Source organism: Varanus komodoensis, unplaced genomic scaffold (assembly GCF_004798865.1).
Source record: "Varanus komodoensis strain SLA01 unplaced genomic scaffold, ASM479886v1 scaffold125, whole genome shotgun sequence".
Taxonomy (NCBI): Eukaryota; Metazoa; Chordata; class Lepidosauria; order Squamata; family Varanidae; genus Varanus; species Varanus komodoensis.
Genome location: NW_025335360.1, coordinates 150,918 through 168,451, shown reverse-complemented (window position 1 = coordinate 168,451; position 17,534 = coordinate 150,918). Strand labels below are relative to the sequence as shown.

The 17,534-nt window shown below is 50.7% G+C and overlaps 1 protein-coding gene across 7 annotated transcripts in view; it reads left to right on the top strand.

The window, feature by feature from the left end:
* AP2M1 (adaptor related protein complex 2 subunit mu 1) overlaps positions 1-11,843 on the top strand; it is a 32,034-nt gene extending 20,191 nt beyond the window's left edge. For 4 of the 7 annotated variants that reach the window (XM_044422298.1, XM_044422301.1, XM_044422300.1 and 1 more), the window contains 10 exons: positions 1,508-1,590; positions 4,216-4,221; positions 4,935-5,070; positions 5,165-5,306; positions 6,176-6,187; positions 7,925-8,044; positions 9,046-9,181; positions 9,661-9,758; positions 9,908-10,019; positions 10,770-11,843. In XM_044422298.1, coding sequence (XP_044278233.1) covers positions 1,508-1,590; positions 4,216-4,221; positions 4,935-5,070; positions 5,165-5,306; positions 6,176-6,187; positions 7,925-8,044; positions 9,046-9,181; positions 9,661-9,758; positions 9,908-10,019; positions 10,770-10,904 — 980 coding nt within the window. In that variant the 3' untranslated portion in view covers positions 10,905-11,843. The remainder of the gene's footprint in view (positions 1-1,507; positions 1,591-4,215; positions 4,222-4,934; positions 5,071-5,164; positions 5,307-6,175; positions 6,188-7,924; positions 8,045-9,045; positions 9,182-9,660; positions 9,759-9,907; positions 10,020-10,769) is intronic. The other 3 variants (XM_044422302.1, XM_044422304.1, XM_044422305.1) reach the window with 3 other exon arrangements.
* The last annotated feature ends 5,691 nt before the right edge of the window (positions 11,844-17,534 follow it).

The following is a 17,534-nucleotide window of genomic DNA, read 5'->3' as shown; positions in this document are numbered from 1 at the left end:
GGCCTGCTGCGTTTTGCTGCTGAAACTTATGTTTGCTGCCAGTCTGTAAGTCTGTTGCTTCTGTGCATCAGATATGACCAGATGATTTGACCCTTCCAAACAGGGTGGTGGTCTTTTTCAGGTAAAGTGGACCTGCTGCTCTAAGTCAGGGAAAAGATAGCTTGCCTCATTGACTAGTTGCTCTAATTTTCAGAGCAGCAGCTGCTGAGAAATTTCAGTTCAAAGCTACTGTTAGGTATTTAGTTCACTGCAGAAAAGGTTTGATTGGCTTCATCTGTGACAAGGACAGGAAACTAGATGTTCCCAGAGGACCAGATTGCATGCTGGGGTGCAGAAGACATTGGGGATAGGCCTTTCTTCCTGAAGGTCCTGCCCCTTGCTGTCGTTCAGCCCTTTTACCTTACTCACTGTGGGGTGAGGCATGGAGTGGTGTACACCTCTGCGTGAAGAAAGGGGCTCAGCCAGAAAGGTGGGCACCACTGGTTGGTTTATTTCATTTTTATACTGCTCTCCATCTGGTTGCATGCCCTGCTGATGCCTGGGAGAGAGAGCAGGCCTAACCTGCTCTTAAGGCACCATTTGAGACCTCACCTCTCCTTCCCAGCCAGGGAAGGTGAGGGGGAAGTGAAGCTGGCTGGACTATTGGCTTGAGGTGCGCTATTCCAGATGACAGTATAGTTGTTCCACCTTCTTGGGGGGATGGGGGTCTTGTCCAAGTCCTGTGCAGGTAGGATGGGATGTCCTGGAACTGCTGAACTATGACATGATGGTCTGGTTGTCGTTTGAACGACAGAACGGCCAGTGTTAAAGAATATAATTAAGTTCCGTTTGTTGCTTAATTGCTGCTTATCAATGCATTTTCGTCAACGGATAATGGACTTTTGTGAAAGACTGACATGAGAGAGTTGGAATTCACAATCCTGTCTTTAGGTCATGGCTCTTTAACGCTTTTCAGAAGCCCCTTTGGGAGGTGAGGTGCAAAGGTGACAGATCTGCAGCTTGCCGCAGGCTAGAGAGAAACCCCACAAGCGCAGCGTCATTTTTTATTCGTGTTACAGGTCTGCATCCGGAGAGGCTAGCTCTGAGAGGCCTTCCCAGAAGGGGGCAGCTATTGGCAGTTCTCTTTTCCCCAAGCTTGGCTGGTCGGCCTGCCCTGCGATACCTGCTACTCTGCTGTTGTTTTTTTAGGTTTTGATTTTTATGGCATGCTCATGCGAAAATCAAAACCTAAAGAAAATGCTGCAAAGATAGATTATTCTGCTGCTGTTGGATTTATCCTGCTTCAGAGCAGGTTCCTTTGGATGTCTGGATTCTGTCCTCTTAAGTTTTCATCATGTCTTAGCCTCTGGTGGGATCAATATCAAGCATGACAGCAGCCTGAAGTGGGTGCGGGGAGGATGTCCCTTGAGCAAATTGCCTGTTGGCTTCTTGTCTTAAGCATGGCTGCTGCTCAGCACCAAAGTTTCGAGATGTTGCCTTTCTCTGATAAGTTTTTACCCTTCTGTAGAAATCCTGGACTTTGGTTACCCTCAGAATTCTGAAACGGGGGCTCTGAAAACATTCATCACCCAACAAGGAATCAAGAGCCAGGTAAAGCTGTAGGAGTCTGTGGTAATTGTAACCTACATAGTTTATTTACTCATTTAATTTCTGTACTGCCCACCAGACAATGCTCTTTGGCAGGTTTATAACAACACACAAAAATATTTGAAGTATATGCCATATAAAATGGAAACAGTGTTAAAACATTTCATAAAAGGAGTGGCCATAAGCACCAAGTTTTACAGTGCATCATCAAAATAAAGAACACAGTTGAGCACTGCAGAACCTCTTTAACAACCCCTTAAAAGGATGGCTATTTTCAAGACAGTTCAAAGTTGAGCTTTGGTGAGAAACCTCCTCTAGTTGGGGACATTATGTCCCTGTCCGTTTCCTGCCTGTTCTCTCCGTTCTCTTTCAACTGTCATGGCAGGGAACTTTCTCTGCTCATCTGACTTCTCAGGGAAACCAAGACATGCTGAGGCAAAACAACCAGTGCATTCACCTCCTTGAGCTTGAGAAGAGTTGCTGTTCTTGTACTAATGTCACACTCTGTGTTTGGGAGCAGAAAGAGGTTGGGGTTAATTTGCAGAATGAATTGATTCTGGGGAAGAAATACAGTGAAGAGTAAGTGAAAAGGCCTTAGTTGCCTAGGACTTTCTTTCATTAAGACTTCCCAAACAGGAGTTCTTTCAACAGACCATGGTCCAACTAATTGTTTCATGGGCCTCAGCCCCATTTCCTGGTAGCTGTCAAATTTGTTTTTTGAGGAAGTGTGCGAGGGCAGATGTGAAGGCTGTTTTCTGCTGCTCTGTACAGGAAGGGGTGTTTCAGCCAGCTAAACAGCTGAGTTGGAGAAATGGTCTAAATCCTTCCCCCCCTTCAGCTCTTCTGCTTAAACTCTTGCCCAAATCCTTTTATATTTGAATATGCCACATACTTTTGCTGGGCAAAAGTAGCCTTGGGAACCACCGAACCTGTCCTAGCAAGAAGCAATTTTTAAAAAATTTATGATATTGCATGTAACCCCATGGAAAATATCTTTGGTGGTTTACAATTAAAAACAAAAACAAAATTGAGCATAAGATCATACATTGAAAAGCAACACAAAATAATTACAAAACAATATTCAGAGTGCCCCAAAATTAAACCTTAGGCAGTATGAGTTGCTTAAGAGGCCTGAGTGAACAGAAGGGTCTTCACCTAGTACCAAAAAAGACCATAGAAATGGTGTCATTTTAACCTGTCCTGGGAAGCTGTGTCATTGTTGTCTCCTAATATAAATGAAAAGAGTTGAAAAAGTGTGATGGAGACTTAGATTTCTATCTAGTGCAAGGCTGACTGGTTCAGACAGTCACTGGCTCAGGCTGAAGGGTTGAAAATGGGCTGTTGAAACGTGGACTATTTTATCTTAAACCCAACCAAACATCTCACAGTACATAACCCATTAATAAACCATGGTTTGTTAACCATGAACACTGCCCGTGATTTCATAGCACAGCTGGGTTCAGACAGTTGATGGTTTCAACAATAATTCATGGTACAATGACAACCCTTACTCAGCTCTTGAGGCTGAGTTACTGTTTTGCCTGAACTCAGGCATTCTCTGTCCTGTGAGCCTGCCCTGAGCTTGTTGAAAGAATCAAATCTCATCAGTGATACTGATTTCCTTCCATAGAAGGAAGCTAGGATATGAGTCTCCAGTTATTGCTTCTCAGCCTTTGGAAGCTGTCACTGAGTTCATGCTTTAGTGGTTCAATTCTGGTTCTGATTCCAGGGCTGTTCAGTCTTATGCTTTCAACTAAGGTGGTATTAGGTGTGAGTGGTTCTGACAAGCAGCGCTGTGAAACTGCATAGAAATATTGATTAAAGGCAAAATAGTGGTCATTCTGCACCCAGGTTTTTCTGTGGAACAGAAAACCCAGCTATATTGAGTATGTGAAAAAACAGAGCAGTGAGGTGTGCTGAATGACCCAAACAGTGACTGGAAGGATTGGAGATCACTTCTATCCTTCGTTCCAAAATTTATGGCATTCAAGATTAGAGGTTTGGTGTGTCTTCAAGCTGAGGAAGCTCCTGGCAACCAGAAGTGGTCAGTGTGTGGATGAGGAATGCATCTGCCAGTTCTGAATGCCTCAGAAGGCTGTGTATAGGTCGGTACTGACATGGGGTGAGAAGAGAGGACTGGACTGCACAGGCATCTACCATTAATGGTACAGACTAGCCTGTCTGGTTTGAGTCTGTCTGTTCCCATGTGGTGAATGTGTTGAATGGCCATAAGGTCTCAGGTGCTTGGTTATGTGGTAAAATTGAATGGAAATGCCCCCATTCAGGATGCCTCTGCCCCTCTGACTTGAGCTTGCTGGAGTTAGAGAGGCAGGGGGCAGCCCGCCAGCCTCGCAGGACTTCCCCTGCTGTAGTGCTGTTAGAGCGCAAGTCGCTTGTTGCTGATATCCGCAGTTCCCGAGTTGAGCCTAGAGGAAAGCACCCTCCTTCGGGCTTATTCATGGAGCAGATGAGAAGCTTTGTAGCCATTGAGATTGCCGCAACCCTAACACTTTTCTCTCTCCGTCCTTCCCCTTCACTGGCCTGCTTGCCTCCTAACCCCGTGTTTGCTGCGCTTGTCGCTATACATCTGCTTTCTCGCTTTCTGCGTGTGACTGGACGTGCCTGTAGCACCAGGTAGGAGAATTTGCTGTCCCTCCCGACCCGTCCTTGGTCTCTTCCCGAGACGCCTGTTACCAGACAGAGCCCTGGTGTGGGACTGATGGGGCTCATTTTTTTAATAGATTGGCCCACAGTGCATGAACAGTGTAGACTCTTCTGGGTGGGCAGGCAAGCAAGCAGCTGGGTGGAGGGGCACTGGCTTGCGAGCAGCTCAGTGTGGCCCTGAGCCATGCGCTTCTCCTGCGCTGCTCCTGGCTTCCAGAGGCCTGCTGCCGTGAGCCTGTGGAGGGAGGAGCAGAGCTGGGCCACGCACTGCAGGTGCCTGCAGGAGCTCTGGCTGGCAGAAGCCGAGTGTATTTTGGATCCCCTTTACTGACCCTGTGTGGGAAAGGGGATGGTAAGGGAAGTTGGCCTCCTGGCCAGGATGCTAGCCGGGAAACCTCCAGCCGGCACGTCTGTGGGAGAGGGCCTGGCTTCATCCACTTACAGCTTCCACCCCATGGATGCCGGAGGTGGGGGACTGTCCCCCAAAAGTGACCCCCCCTTGGTTGAGAGTTTTCTGCTTAAGATGACTAACAAACCTTGTACTGGTTAACCCACTAGCCTTCTGCGGAGTTTATGGCATAAATGGACTGCAGGAGCTTCTGCTTGCGTGGGGTGCAGGGGGTCTTTTACTGCTGGCGAGTTGTCCAGGTGTCTAAGAGTCTCTGTTCCTGTCTGCCTCTCAGACGAAGGAGGAGCAGTCTCAGATCACGAGCCAGGTGACCGGGCAGATTGGCTGGAGGCGCGAAGGGATCAAGTACCGTCGCAATGAACTCTTCCTGGATGTGCTGGAGAGTGTGAACTTGCTGATGTCACCACAAGGTAAGGGCAGCAAAGTGGTTTCTGACTTCAGTGGATTTGGGGAAGGAGGCTGGGGTTGCTTCTCCTCACAACATTTCTTCTTCCTTTCTTCCAGGTCAGGTGTTGAGCGCCCATGTCTCTGGCAGGGTGGTAATGAAGAGCTACCTGAGTGGGATGCCAGAGTGCAAGTTTGGCATGAATGACAAGATTGTGATTGAGAAACAAGGCAAAGGGACTGCAGATGAATCAGGGAAAAGGTACGGCAGAGTGTCTGCAGGCTGCTGAACTTTGCGTGGCTCCTGGCAACTTGCGTCTGTCTCCTTGAGGAAGATGCTGTAGCTTTCCCAAAGGTGGTGCTTTGTTAGCTTTCTTTGCTGCCCACCTAAGAGAGAAACCGTTTCCTGCAGACTTTTTCCAGTGAGCTAGAGGGCCTGTCTGATGTTGAGAAGGTACCATATAAAATCTTGGTTTCAGCTAGACCCCAAAGAAAGCTATTTCCATGCTGAGCTGCGGCATCTGCAGGTGACACATGGCATGCCCAGCTCTTCTGGGATCTTGTTGTGTCATGTGAACCCAGTGTGTGTGGGTTATGTGAGGGTTAAGTAACCTGAAACAGGCCATAGGCTATGTGAGGGTTGTTTAAACCTCGCATACCCCATGTTTGCAGGGTTTACACAACGCAGCAGCCCCCAAAAGGAAGTTTCATATTGAAGTGGGAAGCTGCATCTGCTGCAGCTCCACCATGGGTTAAATAACCCACGATAGGCTGTCAAGTTGTATGAAAGGCTCTTTGAGCGAGCTGGTTCTTTGCAGAATCTGACTCTGCAAGTTCCAGGACCGGAAAGCGAGAAAGCCCTCAAGCTTTTCCCCCTTTTCATCATTCAGCTGGCCTCTGGGGCCATGGGGGTGGAAGGGAATAGCACGTACCACCGTGATTCTTTGTCTCTCCTTTCTTCCGTGTGCCAGTTTCAACTATAGCAAAGCAGTCTCTGGTCCTGGAACGTCCCTGTTTTGAGACCAGTCACCAGGGCTGGCTGCAGAAGGGGCCTGCCGCCCTCCTTGCTCCCTCGTAACCACTTTCCTACTGAATTCTTTTTTTTTTCCTTTTGTGTCCTGCTGACTCCAGTGAAACAGGAAGGTAGATAACCTGCTTACTGCTGTGTGCACGCACTCACCACCCCCTCCTCCTCTTCTTGCTTTGTGCGATTTGTGCATGTGCTGCCTTGTCAGGCACTTCCACGCAGGTCCTGCCTGCAGTTGAAGGCTGAGCTGCCACTTGCTTGTTCTTGGGCACGGAGTCCACTGAAGTGCCGCCGTCCCTTTCCACCAGCCCAGGGACGTGCCTGCGTGGGCTGGGCAAGGTTCACGTGGGGGTTGTGCCTCCTGGCAGGGGCTGCAGATGGCCTCTTGCATTAGGCCGGTAGTGAGAGGCGCTGGGGGAGATGTCCCTTCAGAGTGCAGAAGCAAAAGTAGAGGCCCACCGGAGGAGCCTGACGGTCATGAAGCAGGATCGCCTCCCGGGGCTAGAAAGCCAGTCACCCTTCTGTGAGCCCGTGGGCCTCGTGTCCGTGCTGCCAGTTGTGTCAGCCTGTTCCTGAGTGCTCTGTTTCCTTGGCACTGAGGGACGGAGCACACTGTGCCACAGCCTTAGTTTCTTCCAGCAGCCGCTTCCATGCCTGTGTGGGACGTGGCTTGTACCCGAAAGAGACCCTTCCTCCTTGCAGGGTGCAAGAGGTGTTGACTAAATTGAGCCCGTACCAGATGGTTTTGGCAGAAGTGAAGGGCCAGGCTACCCGACCAGCACGCCCTGCCAAGCCTGGACTCTCTCTGTCTCTCTGTGTGCGTTTCCAGGGCCCGTCCTGTATCTTGGGCATTCACTCTTTCTCTCTGTAGCTCTGCTACCTTTTTGGCACTCTCTGCTTGAGGGACTTGTATCTGAGTCATTTACGTGCTGCCATTCAACACTTGCACTTGCAAAGCGTTGAAATGAGAGTTTGATGGTGTTGGTTTGTTCCCGGAGTGTTCCCCTCCCTCAGAAGCCACAGCAAGGACCCCCAGGACTGACTTAGCATGACTGCCGAAAAGGGCAATGTAGGTGGATGCTCTGGTGCTTGCAAAGCTGGAAGGCAAAGCATTGGCACCTCATCTGGCTTCCTAGTCTGTGGTGGTACATGGAAATACATGTGCCATTGAGGTGTGTGGTATGGAGGCAGTGTGGGCTAGTGGTTGGAGCGTTAAACCAGGACTTGGGAGGGCCGGTTCTAGTCCTCACTCAGCCATGACACTTGCTGGTGACTTTGGGCCTGTTCCAGGCACCTGGCCGAACCTCCCTCACAGAGCTGTTGTGGAGAGGAAGGGAACCACGTGAGCTGCCTTGGATTCCTTGCAGGAGGAAACAGAGAGGGTGACTAAAATGCAATAATAAAACGTGGATCCCGGGGCAGAACAAGGAGGACCTGCTGCTGGCTTGTGCTGTGTTCTGCCTGCACCCCAACCCAAGTGTGCTGCCCGGAAACGTGTGCTGGGAAGGGCAGACCGGGCTCCGCCTGGCAAGCGGAGGGCTGCCGGCAGAGCGGGACGAGCCTCTGCGCGGGGCCCACGCTGGACCTCCGCAACTCCCTGCGAGCGGCTGGGTGGCCCACAGCCTTAGCAGCTCAGAAGGGGTTGCTTGGCCCCGGTGCAGCCAGGTCCCTGGCTAGCCCTCCTCCCTGCCTCGGAGTCCTTGTGGCTCAGTCTGTGATGGCGAAGCGCTCTCTGCGGAGCAGCCTTGCGAACAGCAGGAGCCCGGATGCTGCCGCCCACGCCACTGCCCCGCAGGTGCAGGCTTGTAGCTGCCGCCGCTGACCAGCCGTTGTCCTGTGCTTCTGTGCTGCAGTGGGAAGCAGTCGATTGCCATCGACGACTGCACCTTCCACCAGTGTGTGAGGCTCAGCAAGTTTGACTCGGAGAGGAGTATCAGCTTCATACCCCCGGATGGAGAGTTCGAACTGATGAGGTATGGCGCATGGAGAGCTCGCTCCACTGATCAGCCTCACCCACAGGAGGGCGGCCGTGGCAAGTTGCGCACGTCGGGCCTGCCGATTCGGCAGGCGCTGTCTCCTAGCAGGCCCAAGCGTGCCTGCCCTCCTCGTGGGGGGTGTGGTCAGAACCCTGCTTGGCTGGCCTGTGATTCGGTGGTTTAAAAGCTCACACCTGTGCCAGATCAGTTGGCCGTAACAGGGCGAAGATGTTTGCTGCTGCTGTCAAATGCCTGCACAGGGCCATGGGCAGGCAGCACAGTCCTCCAGACGTCTTAGCCTTCAGTTCTTCTAAGCCCTAGCCATTGGTGAGGGGTGAAGGAATTGTGGGCCAAAACCTCTTCAGGACCTGCCTTAAATTAACAGGTGAGACTACTTTTAGGAGAACTGTGGCGGCTCTGAAAATGAGACATTTCGGGCATTGCTTACAGCAGCTTTCACAGGCTTCTACTGTTCAGAGTTTTGGACCACAGCTTCTCTAACTCCCAGTCAGCTGTGCAGGGAGCTTCCATCATGGCTGTCTTGCCTTTAAAGAGTGAAGCGCTCTGAAAGGCCCAAGCATCAAAGGCAGGACAGTTCTTAAGTTCACGGCCGTTCCAAGCCCATGGTGGTTTGGTAGCCACCTTCCTGGGCATGGATGCATGGGATGGCCAACTCAAACGGATCCCTATGAATTCATGACGGTAAAATAACCACAGCCTTGCCCGTTAGAGCACAATGAGCATCAGTTGCGTGCCAATAAAAATGGGGAATCCAGTGCAGTTGCGTGAAGGTGTGAGTTTTACAGGATAGGTGTCTGGTTATCACACACATCAAGAAATTCCACAAGGGCCAAGGAACATTTGCCAGCATTGCTGCCGCTGGTGACACAACGCCCTGCATCTCTTTTGGAACAGTTGCAGTTTGTTGTCGCCATCTAGTGGTGAAGCCACAGGTCGTCTCTCCCTTTCCTAAAGCACAACTTACTCTTTCTTCCCAGGTATAGAACCACTAAGGACATCATCCTGCCTTTCCGTGTGATCCCCCTGGTGCGTGAGGTGGGCCGCACCAAGCTGGAGGTGAAGGTGGTGATCAAGTCCAACTTCAAACCCTCCCTGTTGGCTCAGAAGATAGAGGTAAACATGGGAAGGCTACGCTGGGCAGTCAGGAGCTCACTTTGTGTTGCCACGGTGGGGCACAAGCCTGTTCTCTCGCCAGCCCTGCAGCTGTGACAGTGAACACGGTGGTAGGCTGTGGGCTGCGTGTCTGTGTGGGGTGGTTGGCCCTGCCTGCCCCCTTGGCCCTGAGGCAATGGATGGGTTGCAGACATTCGGCTTCCTCGGGCTCAGAGCAGTTTAACTCACCGAGTGCAATCCAAGCTTTGGCAGATGGTTGGTGGCAAGAGGTTCTTAGCCAGTAGTTCCCCGTAGCCTGTGAAGGCGTCCTTCGGAGGCTACATGACCAGCAAGAAAAGCCGCATTGCGAATGGCAAGGGAGCCACCTTTAGGGCATCCTTGTTGAACACCTTGTGGTGTTGCCCTGCCAAAACAGTTTTCTTTTCCTTTCCTGGGTTTTGCTTTCTGGTCCTCTGGGATTCAAATACTTTGTCTTCCAGGTGCGAATTCCCACACCTTTGAACACTAGTGGAGTGCAAGTCATTTGCATGAAAGGGAAGGCAAAATACAAGGCCAGTGAGAATGCCATTGTCTGGAAGTAAGTGACCCTCGGGTAGGCGTCTCAATCCGGGTAGCTGCAGCACCTCCTATTGGGCAGGTTTTGCATTGCCCCCAAGAAGAGCTGCCTGTAACTAGAATACCTCTGCTGGCTTCAGCCAACAGCTTTCCCTCTCTCGAATTCCATAGAATCAAGCGTATGGCTGGAATGAAGGAGTCCCAGATTAGTGCAGAGATAGAACTGCTCCCCACCAACGACAAAAAGAAGTGGGCTCGGCCACCCATCTCCATGAACTTTGAGGTAGGAGATCCTGAGCGGGTACTCTGCACACAGCCACTGCTTTGGGAGGGGCAGGAGAAATGGATTTCGGCATCAGAGCAGAAATGAGGGGGCAGAGGGCACGGGCATTCTTTTGGGGTGCGTCTCCTTAAAAGGAGGATGGTCATGAAGGGACAGCCTTCTCTTGCCCTTCAGTGTACCAGTGTGGGCGGTCTCCTGCCGGAAGTGCCCGTGGCCTGCTGTAGAGGCCTGCCCAGCCTGGCTCTCTTCATGGTGCAGCCTTGAAGGGCACTTTGCTGAATTGCTCTTCATCCGCTGAGTGGCACTGCTTTCTGTTGTCCCGTGACGGGAAGGCTGAAGCATTAACTTGTGCAAGCAGGTGTGAAGGATACGCAGTTCTTGAAATGATGCTCACATGCATGAGCACATCAGCGTAAATCTGGACTTGGAGAAATGAAGAGCTTGGCAGGATTCCTGGTTGCACTGAGAACAGAATTGGCCCATCCCTGTAGTGAAGAGCGGTGTCCGAGAAGGAGCTTCAGCAAATGAAGCTGCCCTAAAGGAGGATGGTCAGGATCCTGCTTTGCGTGACACCTGAGGAGTGCAAGTGGCCTGCGCTCCGGATTTTCTCAGGGCAGCTGGGATATGTGGCTTTTGACTGAAAGAGCTGAAGAGGCGGGTTTTCAGAAGGTGCCGGGAGGCCGTTCCCATGTGCCCCTGCTGCCGAGCTGCTCGGTTTCTTCCCCCATCCTTGTCCTGTGCTTTGTGCAGGTCCCGTTTGCCCCCTCCGGGCTGAAGGTGCGCTACCTGAAAGTCTTCGAGCCAAAGCTGAACTACAGTGACCACGACGTGATCAAATGGGTGAGGTACATCGGCAGGAGCGGAATCTATGAGACGCGATGCTAGCCCAGTGCAGCCAGCCGGCTCCCTCCTCCCCGGCCTCCCTTGGTCTCCGAGTGCAGTTGCAGAGCCTCTCTGGCCCCTGCTCTGTCCAGCGGCTGAAGCTTAGACCCTCCTGCAGCTCCGCTCGGGCAAAAAGGACGCCGGTGCCTGCTCTGGTCTCACGGATGGAGTTGCAGCTGAAGCCGGGGGCCGAAGAGCCTGGCTCACGGCTCGCGTCTGCCCCAGGGTATAAAAGGGCCAGTCTAACCACCATCCCCCTTGTGGCCATTCTAGGGAACACCTGCCACGTGATGAAACCCCACCTCTTCCGTCGTCACTACTTGCATCCTACCCTAGTACTTTTTTGAAAGTTCTTGTGCATACGTACTCGTAGAATAGTCCCGGAAACCATAGACTGGACAAACATTGAGTTAATTCTGGCTTTCATTCATGCTACTGCTATTGTGATTGTCGCCCTGTAGCAAGAGGGGGCTTGGCATTCCCCCTTCCCCGATACCCCGCAGTGTCTTTGGTATGGGGCCCTGCTCTCGGGAGATTTGTGACCAAAAAGGCTGAGAGTGGCATCTCCTCTCAGGGTTTGGGAGAGCAGGCGGGTGGGTGGGCAGCACAGCGTTTCAGAGCCCTGGAGTGCAAAGTTCTTGAGACTCTGGAAGGAGCTGACAGCACCAGCACCTTCTGTATCCCCTTTCCCCAAAAGGACAAACGGTATGATCGGCAGGGTCATTCCTCTCATTTAGAATTGGCCAGTAAGTCATTCCTCTGCTGCATTCTCCCCGCCCCCTTTCTTTTGCCCAATTAGCTCATGCCTTCTTCCACCAAAAGCTTTGGGTCATTAGAAATGCTGCTGCAACCCACCGTCCTCTGCTTCTGATGATGTGGTCCTCCCATTTTGTACACTTGTGATTTGTCCAGTTCTAAATCCAATAAAGTGTGTAGAACCAACTGGTTTGTGAGTGGTACTCTCGGGGAAGAAGCCTTGGGCCACAGGTGACCCCCAGTTCCTGTCATGCTGTCTTTTATGCTAAAAACAAGGGGCGATATGTATCCTACACCTACATGGGAAGCAGATGGCGGCCAGGTATTTATAATTACGCCAGCTTAAAACCCAGGTCGGGATAGCCAGAAGCCTCGCAACATCGACAACTGAGGCTGCTACTGCCTGCTCAGCAGCCCTGTGCGTTCATGTCACCCGCATGGCTTTCTGTGCACCAAGGCCTTTGTTACGGGGCAGGAGGCTGCTGCAGTAAGCTTTCCCTGTATGGTGCAGAGGCTGCTGGGAAGTGTTTTAGGAGTTGGCTGATGTAAAGGACTGCCCAGCAGGGTTGGACCGTGCCCTAGTCCTGGAAGAAAAGAGTGGGCTGCAGATAACCCATCCTGTCATGACTTGCCGGGTGATTGGATGTGGTAGGAAAGATTTCCAATCTTGTTCCCCAATTTACCACATAGATCACTGTGGAGCAGAATGCAGAGCTTTCGGATAAATCACATTAACATAAAACATGGGTGGCCTGTGGCCCCTGGACATGCCCCTCAGTACTCAGTAGCACTGGAGTCGACAGTTTTAGCTTGTATGCAAGCCAGTTGTCCATTCCGTTGCTCTGGAGCTGCTGCAGAGCATGGAGAAGGTCAGTTTACCTTGTGAAAGGACTGAGTGCACCTGGTTTTAGAACTATGGAGTGGTTTCCTCTGGTGATCTAAAATATGTTCCCACCACCTGGTGTGTGAAGCAAGGGGCAGTCCGGCAGGCCAAAATCACCCCCAGGCCTTCTGCGGTTCTCCCCCCAGCCCCCACGGCATAAAAGATTCACACTGATGTCAATGTAAGGACAAGCGCCCTAAAAGCAGTTTCTTCTAATTCCCCAGAGATGGATTGCATGTCCCTAAATGTCATGCTCCTTATTTTTTTCCTTTCTTGCTGAAGGGGAAAGCCAGGATCATATTTGCAGATTAAAAACAAACGAACAAACTTTGATGCTGTATGTGCAGCGGATCAGTATGTTTGTCACCCAGCAGACATGACAACCTATCCAAGTTAAGTCATAGTTAATGCTGTTACAGGAAGTGCCTTCCATAATTCTCTGGAAGGTCTCTGTATTTCAATCCAATGTTCCTATTCTACACATCGCAAAAAATCGCCATGCTTAAACTCCCTTGACATTTTAAAAGTACACTTGGACAGGATGTCTGGAGCCTGAAACACTTTCTGGATGTGGGGAAGGTGCTTCTTGGCACTATTAAGTCAATTCGTCCAAATCTAGTCAATGAGAATGGAATATATAAATCCTCAGTATTGAAGCGTTGGCGATTGCAATGGTTCCTTGAGTGCAGCCATCTTCCAGCAACCTGGAACCTCATGGCTCCTTGCCCATGTTCGGCCTGTATATGTAACCATGGCTCACTGGCCAGACCTCAAAAGGTAGGGATGGGGGGAAATGTGCGGCACCCGAGTTGTTTCTTGCTCTGAATCATTTCCAAGCTGGTAAAGGCTGGGCTCCAGTTTTTGGTTCCCTGATTTTTTCAACAGCAGCTGCATTTTTTTTAAAGGTAGATAGAGGCATAGAGCTGACAAGGCCCTCCTCCAGAGTTTTGGATTTACTTGTTTCCCAAGCACCTGTAAATTGTCCAGAAAGCTGCAGCTATTAGGTGATCTAGAAACAAAATAAGTAATTTAAAAAGCAGGAGAAGGGCTGCATTCCTGTTAGGCTGGAGCTAGAAAAAACCACACCTTGCAACACAAACTTGGGGTCAGTGAGAGACTTGGTGGTTTTAAACTGCCCAGAGAACTTCAGCTTGTGAATAGTACAGAAATCAAATAAAAAGATAGCTTCATCGTCACCCAACCGATCCGCTAAAGCTAAGCTGGCTGCAAGGAAAGCCTTCTATCACGTGGAAATGCAGACTCTGCTCCTTTGGCCTTATGCTGAGTATCCTTTAACTTGGGGTGGGAAGATATACAAGGTCAAATCATGAGTTATTAATCAGCTGTTCCCTCGCCTGGAAGCTTGTAACAGGTCTTGAAGTTTTCGTACACACTCTGATTTTCCAGAGATCAGCAGCCTTGAAACACTAAAGTTGGTCCTCCCTATGCATGTCGTTCAACAGTGTGCTAGCATGACAACTGACTCTCTTCAGTGTAACAATTCTTCACCCTGCCCAAATACAAAAAGCTCCCAATATTCCATTTCATTTCTGTACTGCCCAATAGCCCAAGCTAGCCGGGTAGTTTACAACAAAAGCATTAGTAATGAAATACAGGGTCCACATATTGATGTTGATGAGCAGCCAAACATTTCTGAGTTTTTTCAGGACAGAAATAGCAAAGTGGCTCTGAATGCATGCAGACTGTTCCTTTCTGTCCAGCAAGCAGCAGCCTCTTCCCCTCTTACTGTTGCCATTCTACAGATCTCTCCAAAAGCTAAATATTGTTCCAACTTTCTTTGTGTGCTGCAGCACAACAAGCATCTGTTTTCAAAATGGGCATAAAAGGAGACAATCTTCCCTTTCTCCCCACACAATAGTTCTGTTTCAGACTGTTCTTCCTTCCCTGCAGCAGCCCCCCTCTGCCGCCTTTCCAGGAATGATCTGTAAAGTAAACAATTCCTTGGGTTCCTTTCCCATTTTTAAGTCAACCCACAATTAGAATGAAGTGGCTGGTGCACGTTGAGCTGAGCTGATTTGGAAGAAATAGATTCTTAAGATGATGGATGGAAGCTTGGAAGACAACTGGTCCTTAGCAGTTGCTGCCGAATTCCAGGAAGACTGCAAATGCTGCCAGAGGGGAATGAAAGAGCCTGGCTGGAGAAGTGGTTTGGCACAAAGGAGCTAAAATGTTACAGGTAGTCCCAAAGAACTATTGAAAAGGTTTTGACTTGCATGCCCCAGCCTTTGCTGTGACAATCAGCTGCAGAAATGCAAGATAATACCATTCAGAACAAGAGAGCAGACTCAAAAAACCTGCTCCAGCTTTTTTCCTCCTAGCAGGCCTGTCTCTGCAATGTAGTGCAACCTTTCTCCCTGTGTGTTCTTGCTCACCGAATCAAAAGATCTCAGTCTTGTTCAGGTACAAGCAGGTGACCCAGACAATGTGAGGCTGCACTCTGTCCCTGCCCACAAGGTAATGTGGTTTGTGCAACAGCAGGGTCTTGGACTGGATGGCCTTCATGGCCCCTTCCAACTCTACTCTTCTATGATTCTATGTGTTTAAGGGTAACTTTTAGCCTTGGAATTTCTCCATCCAGTTCAGAACCAGAGTGCAAATTCTGTGGGATCCTTCACAGACAAGAATGGTGCCCTGTTGCAAAATTATCCCTAACAGGTGAGGGGCTGGATGGAGCTCCGTGATCTGGGGATGAGCCTCAACTCACGGCTCTTGGAACGTGGGCTGCTTTTTTCTACGAGCAACGCAAACAGGGCTTTCCCCTCTCCTGCTCCAGCCTCTGGCTTGTTGGCAGGTAGGTGTGCTGAAGACTGTTTAAAATACCCCTTTGCACTTCAAGGCAACTTGTTCTTGCAAAACTGGCCATAGCATTCTGTGGTTGGGCTAACAGCAGAGCTGACCTACCGGCGAGTCGGGGCTTGCTTTCCCTTTGCCAGGCAAAGCAACGGATGAATGTCACTATCGTGCATGCTCGGGCTACGCTGCTGCTGTGCCGGGAGAAGCACCTGTCAGCCACAGTGTAAAACATCAACCCATCCTGGGAGGCAGCTTAGCCCTCAGGCGATGCATGGTAGCCTGTGGGTCCCTCGATACTCTTGCACACTAGTCTGAAGTCCTGTGTGGCAGCTCATGGCGAGCCCAGCTCCGTGTGGGAATAAATATCCTGGGAATCAGAGGCAGCGAGGGCAAGCTACAGGCCCATCACTCCACAGTCCTGTTTGCCTGAACGTGTTCCGCAGTCCGGCAGCCCATTTAAGCCTTGTAACTTTAAAGCCTTGCATTTGGCAGGGGTGGTGCATGACATGGAGATGGGACCCCCCCCCCTTTTCCTAAATCCACCCCAAATCTGCTTCCTCCACAGCTCCTGTTTTCAGTCTGGCCAGCTTTAGTTTTGGTCCTCCTAAATGCATGATCTCAGCCATAGCTGGAGCCTCGGTCAAGTGGGGGGTTGCAGAGAAATCCATGCAGGAAATGCGGGCATCCTGCTCTTCCTTGAACAGCAGCTTCCTAAAAGGTCTGTCCAGAAGGGTCCCAGTCGAGCTGGGGCAGATGGACAAAGCAGCTGTGTGCAGGGGCCAGTTTAGCACAGTTCTGTGCTTGTTGCCCTGTTGATTCTGGCTTGCACGGTGCACGTTTTTCTACTTCTGCAAGCAGTGGGTAAGCCCAGTGTAGGAAGCGGTGCACCTTTGCTGAGCAGGAAAGATCGCGCAGAGGTCATGCCGCTCTTCATCGGTTTCCCTCTGGGTCTCCCAAACTGTGAGCCGCACAAGGATCCTGGGGGCTTGTACCCACCGGAGAAGCGCCCTTGTGGAGACTGGCAGTGCAAACATTCCATTTTGTTTTCAGTGTCCGCATTTCATTTCATGTTCTGTCTCCGCCCCTCTATGCATTCCAACAGCCAAAGCAGTCCGGGTAGTTTACAGAGATTAGAAACCTTTAAACATACAACACTGCACAGGCCATATACCCTTTTTACAAACAAGCATAAAAATAGGCATCACATTCACAGTAGAAGAAGCCATTTAAGAAGTCACACCTCTTGGTCCATCTTGCACGGTGCTGGCTATACTAAGCTGGGCATCGTTGAACCCATGGGTTCTGTGCACTGTCTGGCAGTTTTAGGGTCACTTTCCATGATGCAGCTTCTGAATTTGCCAGTGGATTCAGGGAACTACATTTCATTTACTTTATTTCCCCCCACCCCACCAAGGGCTGCACCCCAGTTCCACCAGCAACTGAAATTCCCCCGATTTTGCAGTGCTGTGTGGGAAACATATTCCTGGTGTCCAGGCAGAGCCTTCCTTCTAGCATCCTGTAAGCAGAACCATCCCGCTTAGAAACAAGCCACATGCTCCCTGCAAACCTGGTTTCCAACATTTTTGCCTCTGTCTCTGAAAAGGTGGCAAGTTCAGAAGGACGGGGTGCAGTGAGTAATGGGATCCAGGGCCGAGGTTGCCCACCCATCCCTGCAAGTTGCCCACTCCTGGTCTTTGCCAGGACTGGTGTGGTCGCTCCTTGATTTGCTCGGGAATCTGTCCTAGTCCTATCCTAGCTGCGAATGCCAGGGAATGAACTGGACCGTTCTGCTTGCAGAACAGGGGATCCACTCTCTTCCTAAAGCTGCTGCCCTTCATGTCACTGACTCTTGCTGGAGGAGAGGGCCTTCCCCTGACATGAGCACAGCAGCAGGTTCTTCGAAGGCTTCTGCTCCTCCCTCCCTTTCGAATGCTTTTTCCTGGCAGGGTGGCCCTTTTTCCAGCTTCTTCCAGTCAGTCCAGCTTATCACCAGGACCATCTCCAGATCATCAAGTCCTGTGGTTGCTGGAGCATTTCTGGTGGCAAAGTACCAGTTTCATGATTACCCACTTGGGCTTTGTTTCCCTTTAAGAAGGGAAACAGCAGCAGGTAAGTGCCACAGGTCAAGCAACACTGGATATGCGGCACCAGGGCTGCAGAACAAGCAGGTTGGACGGCTG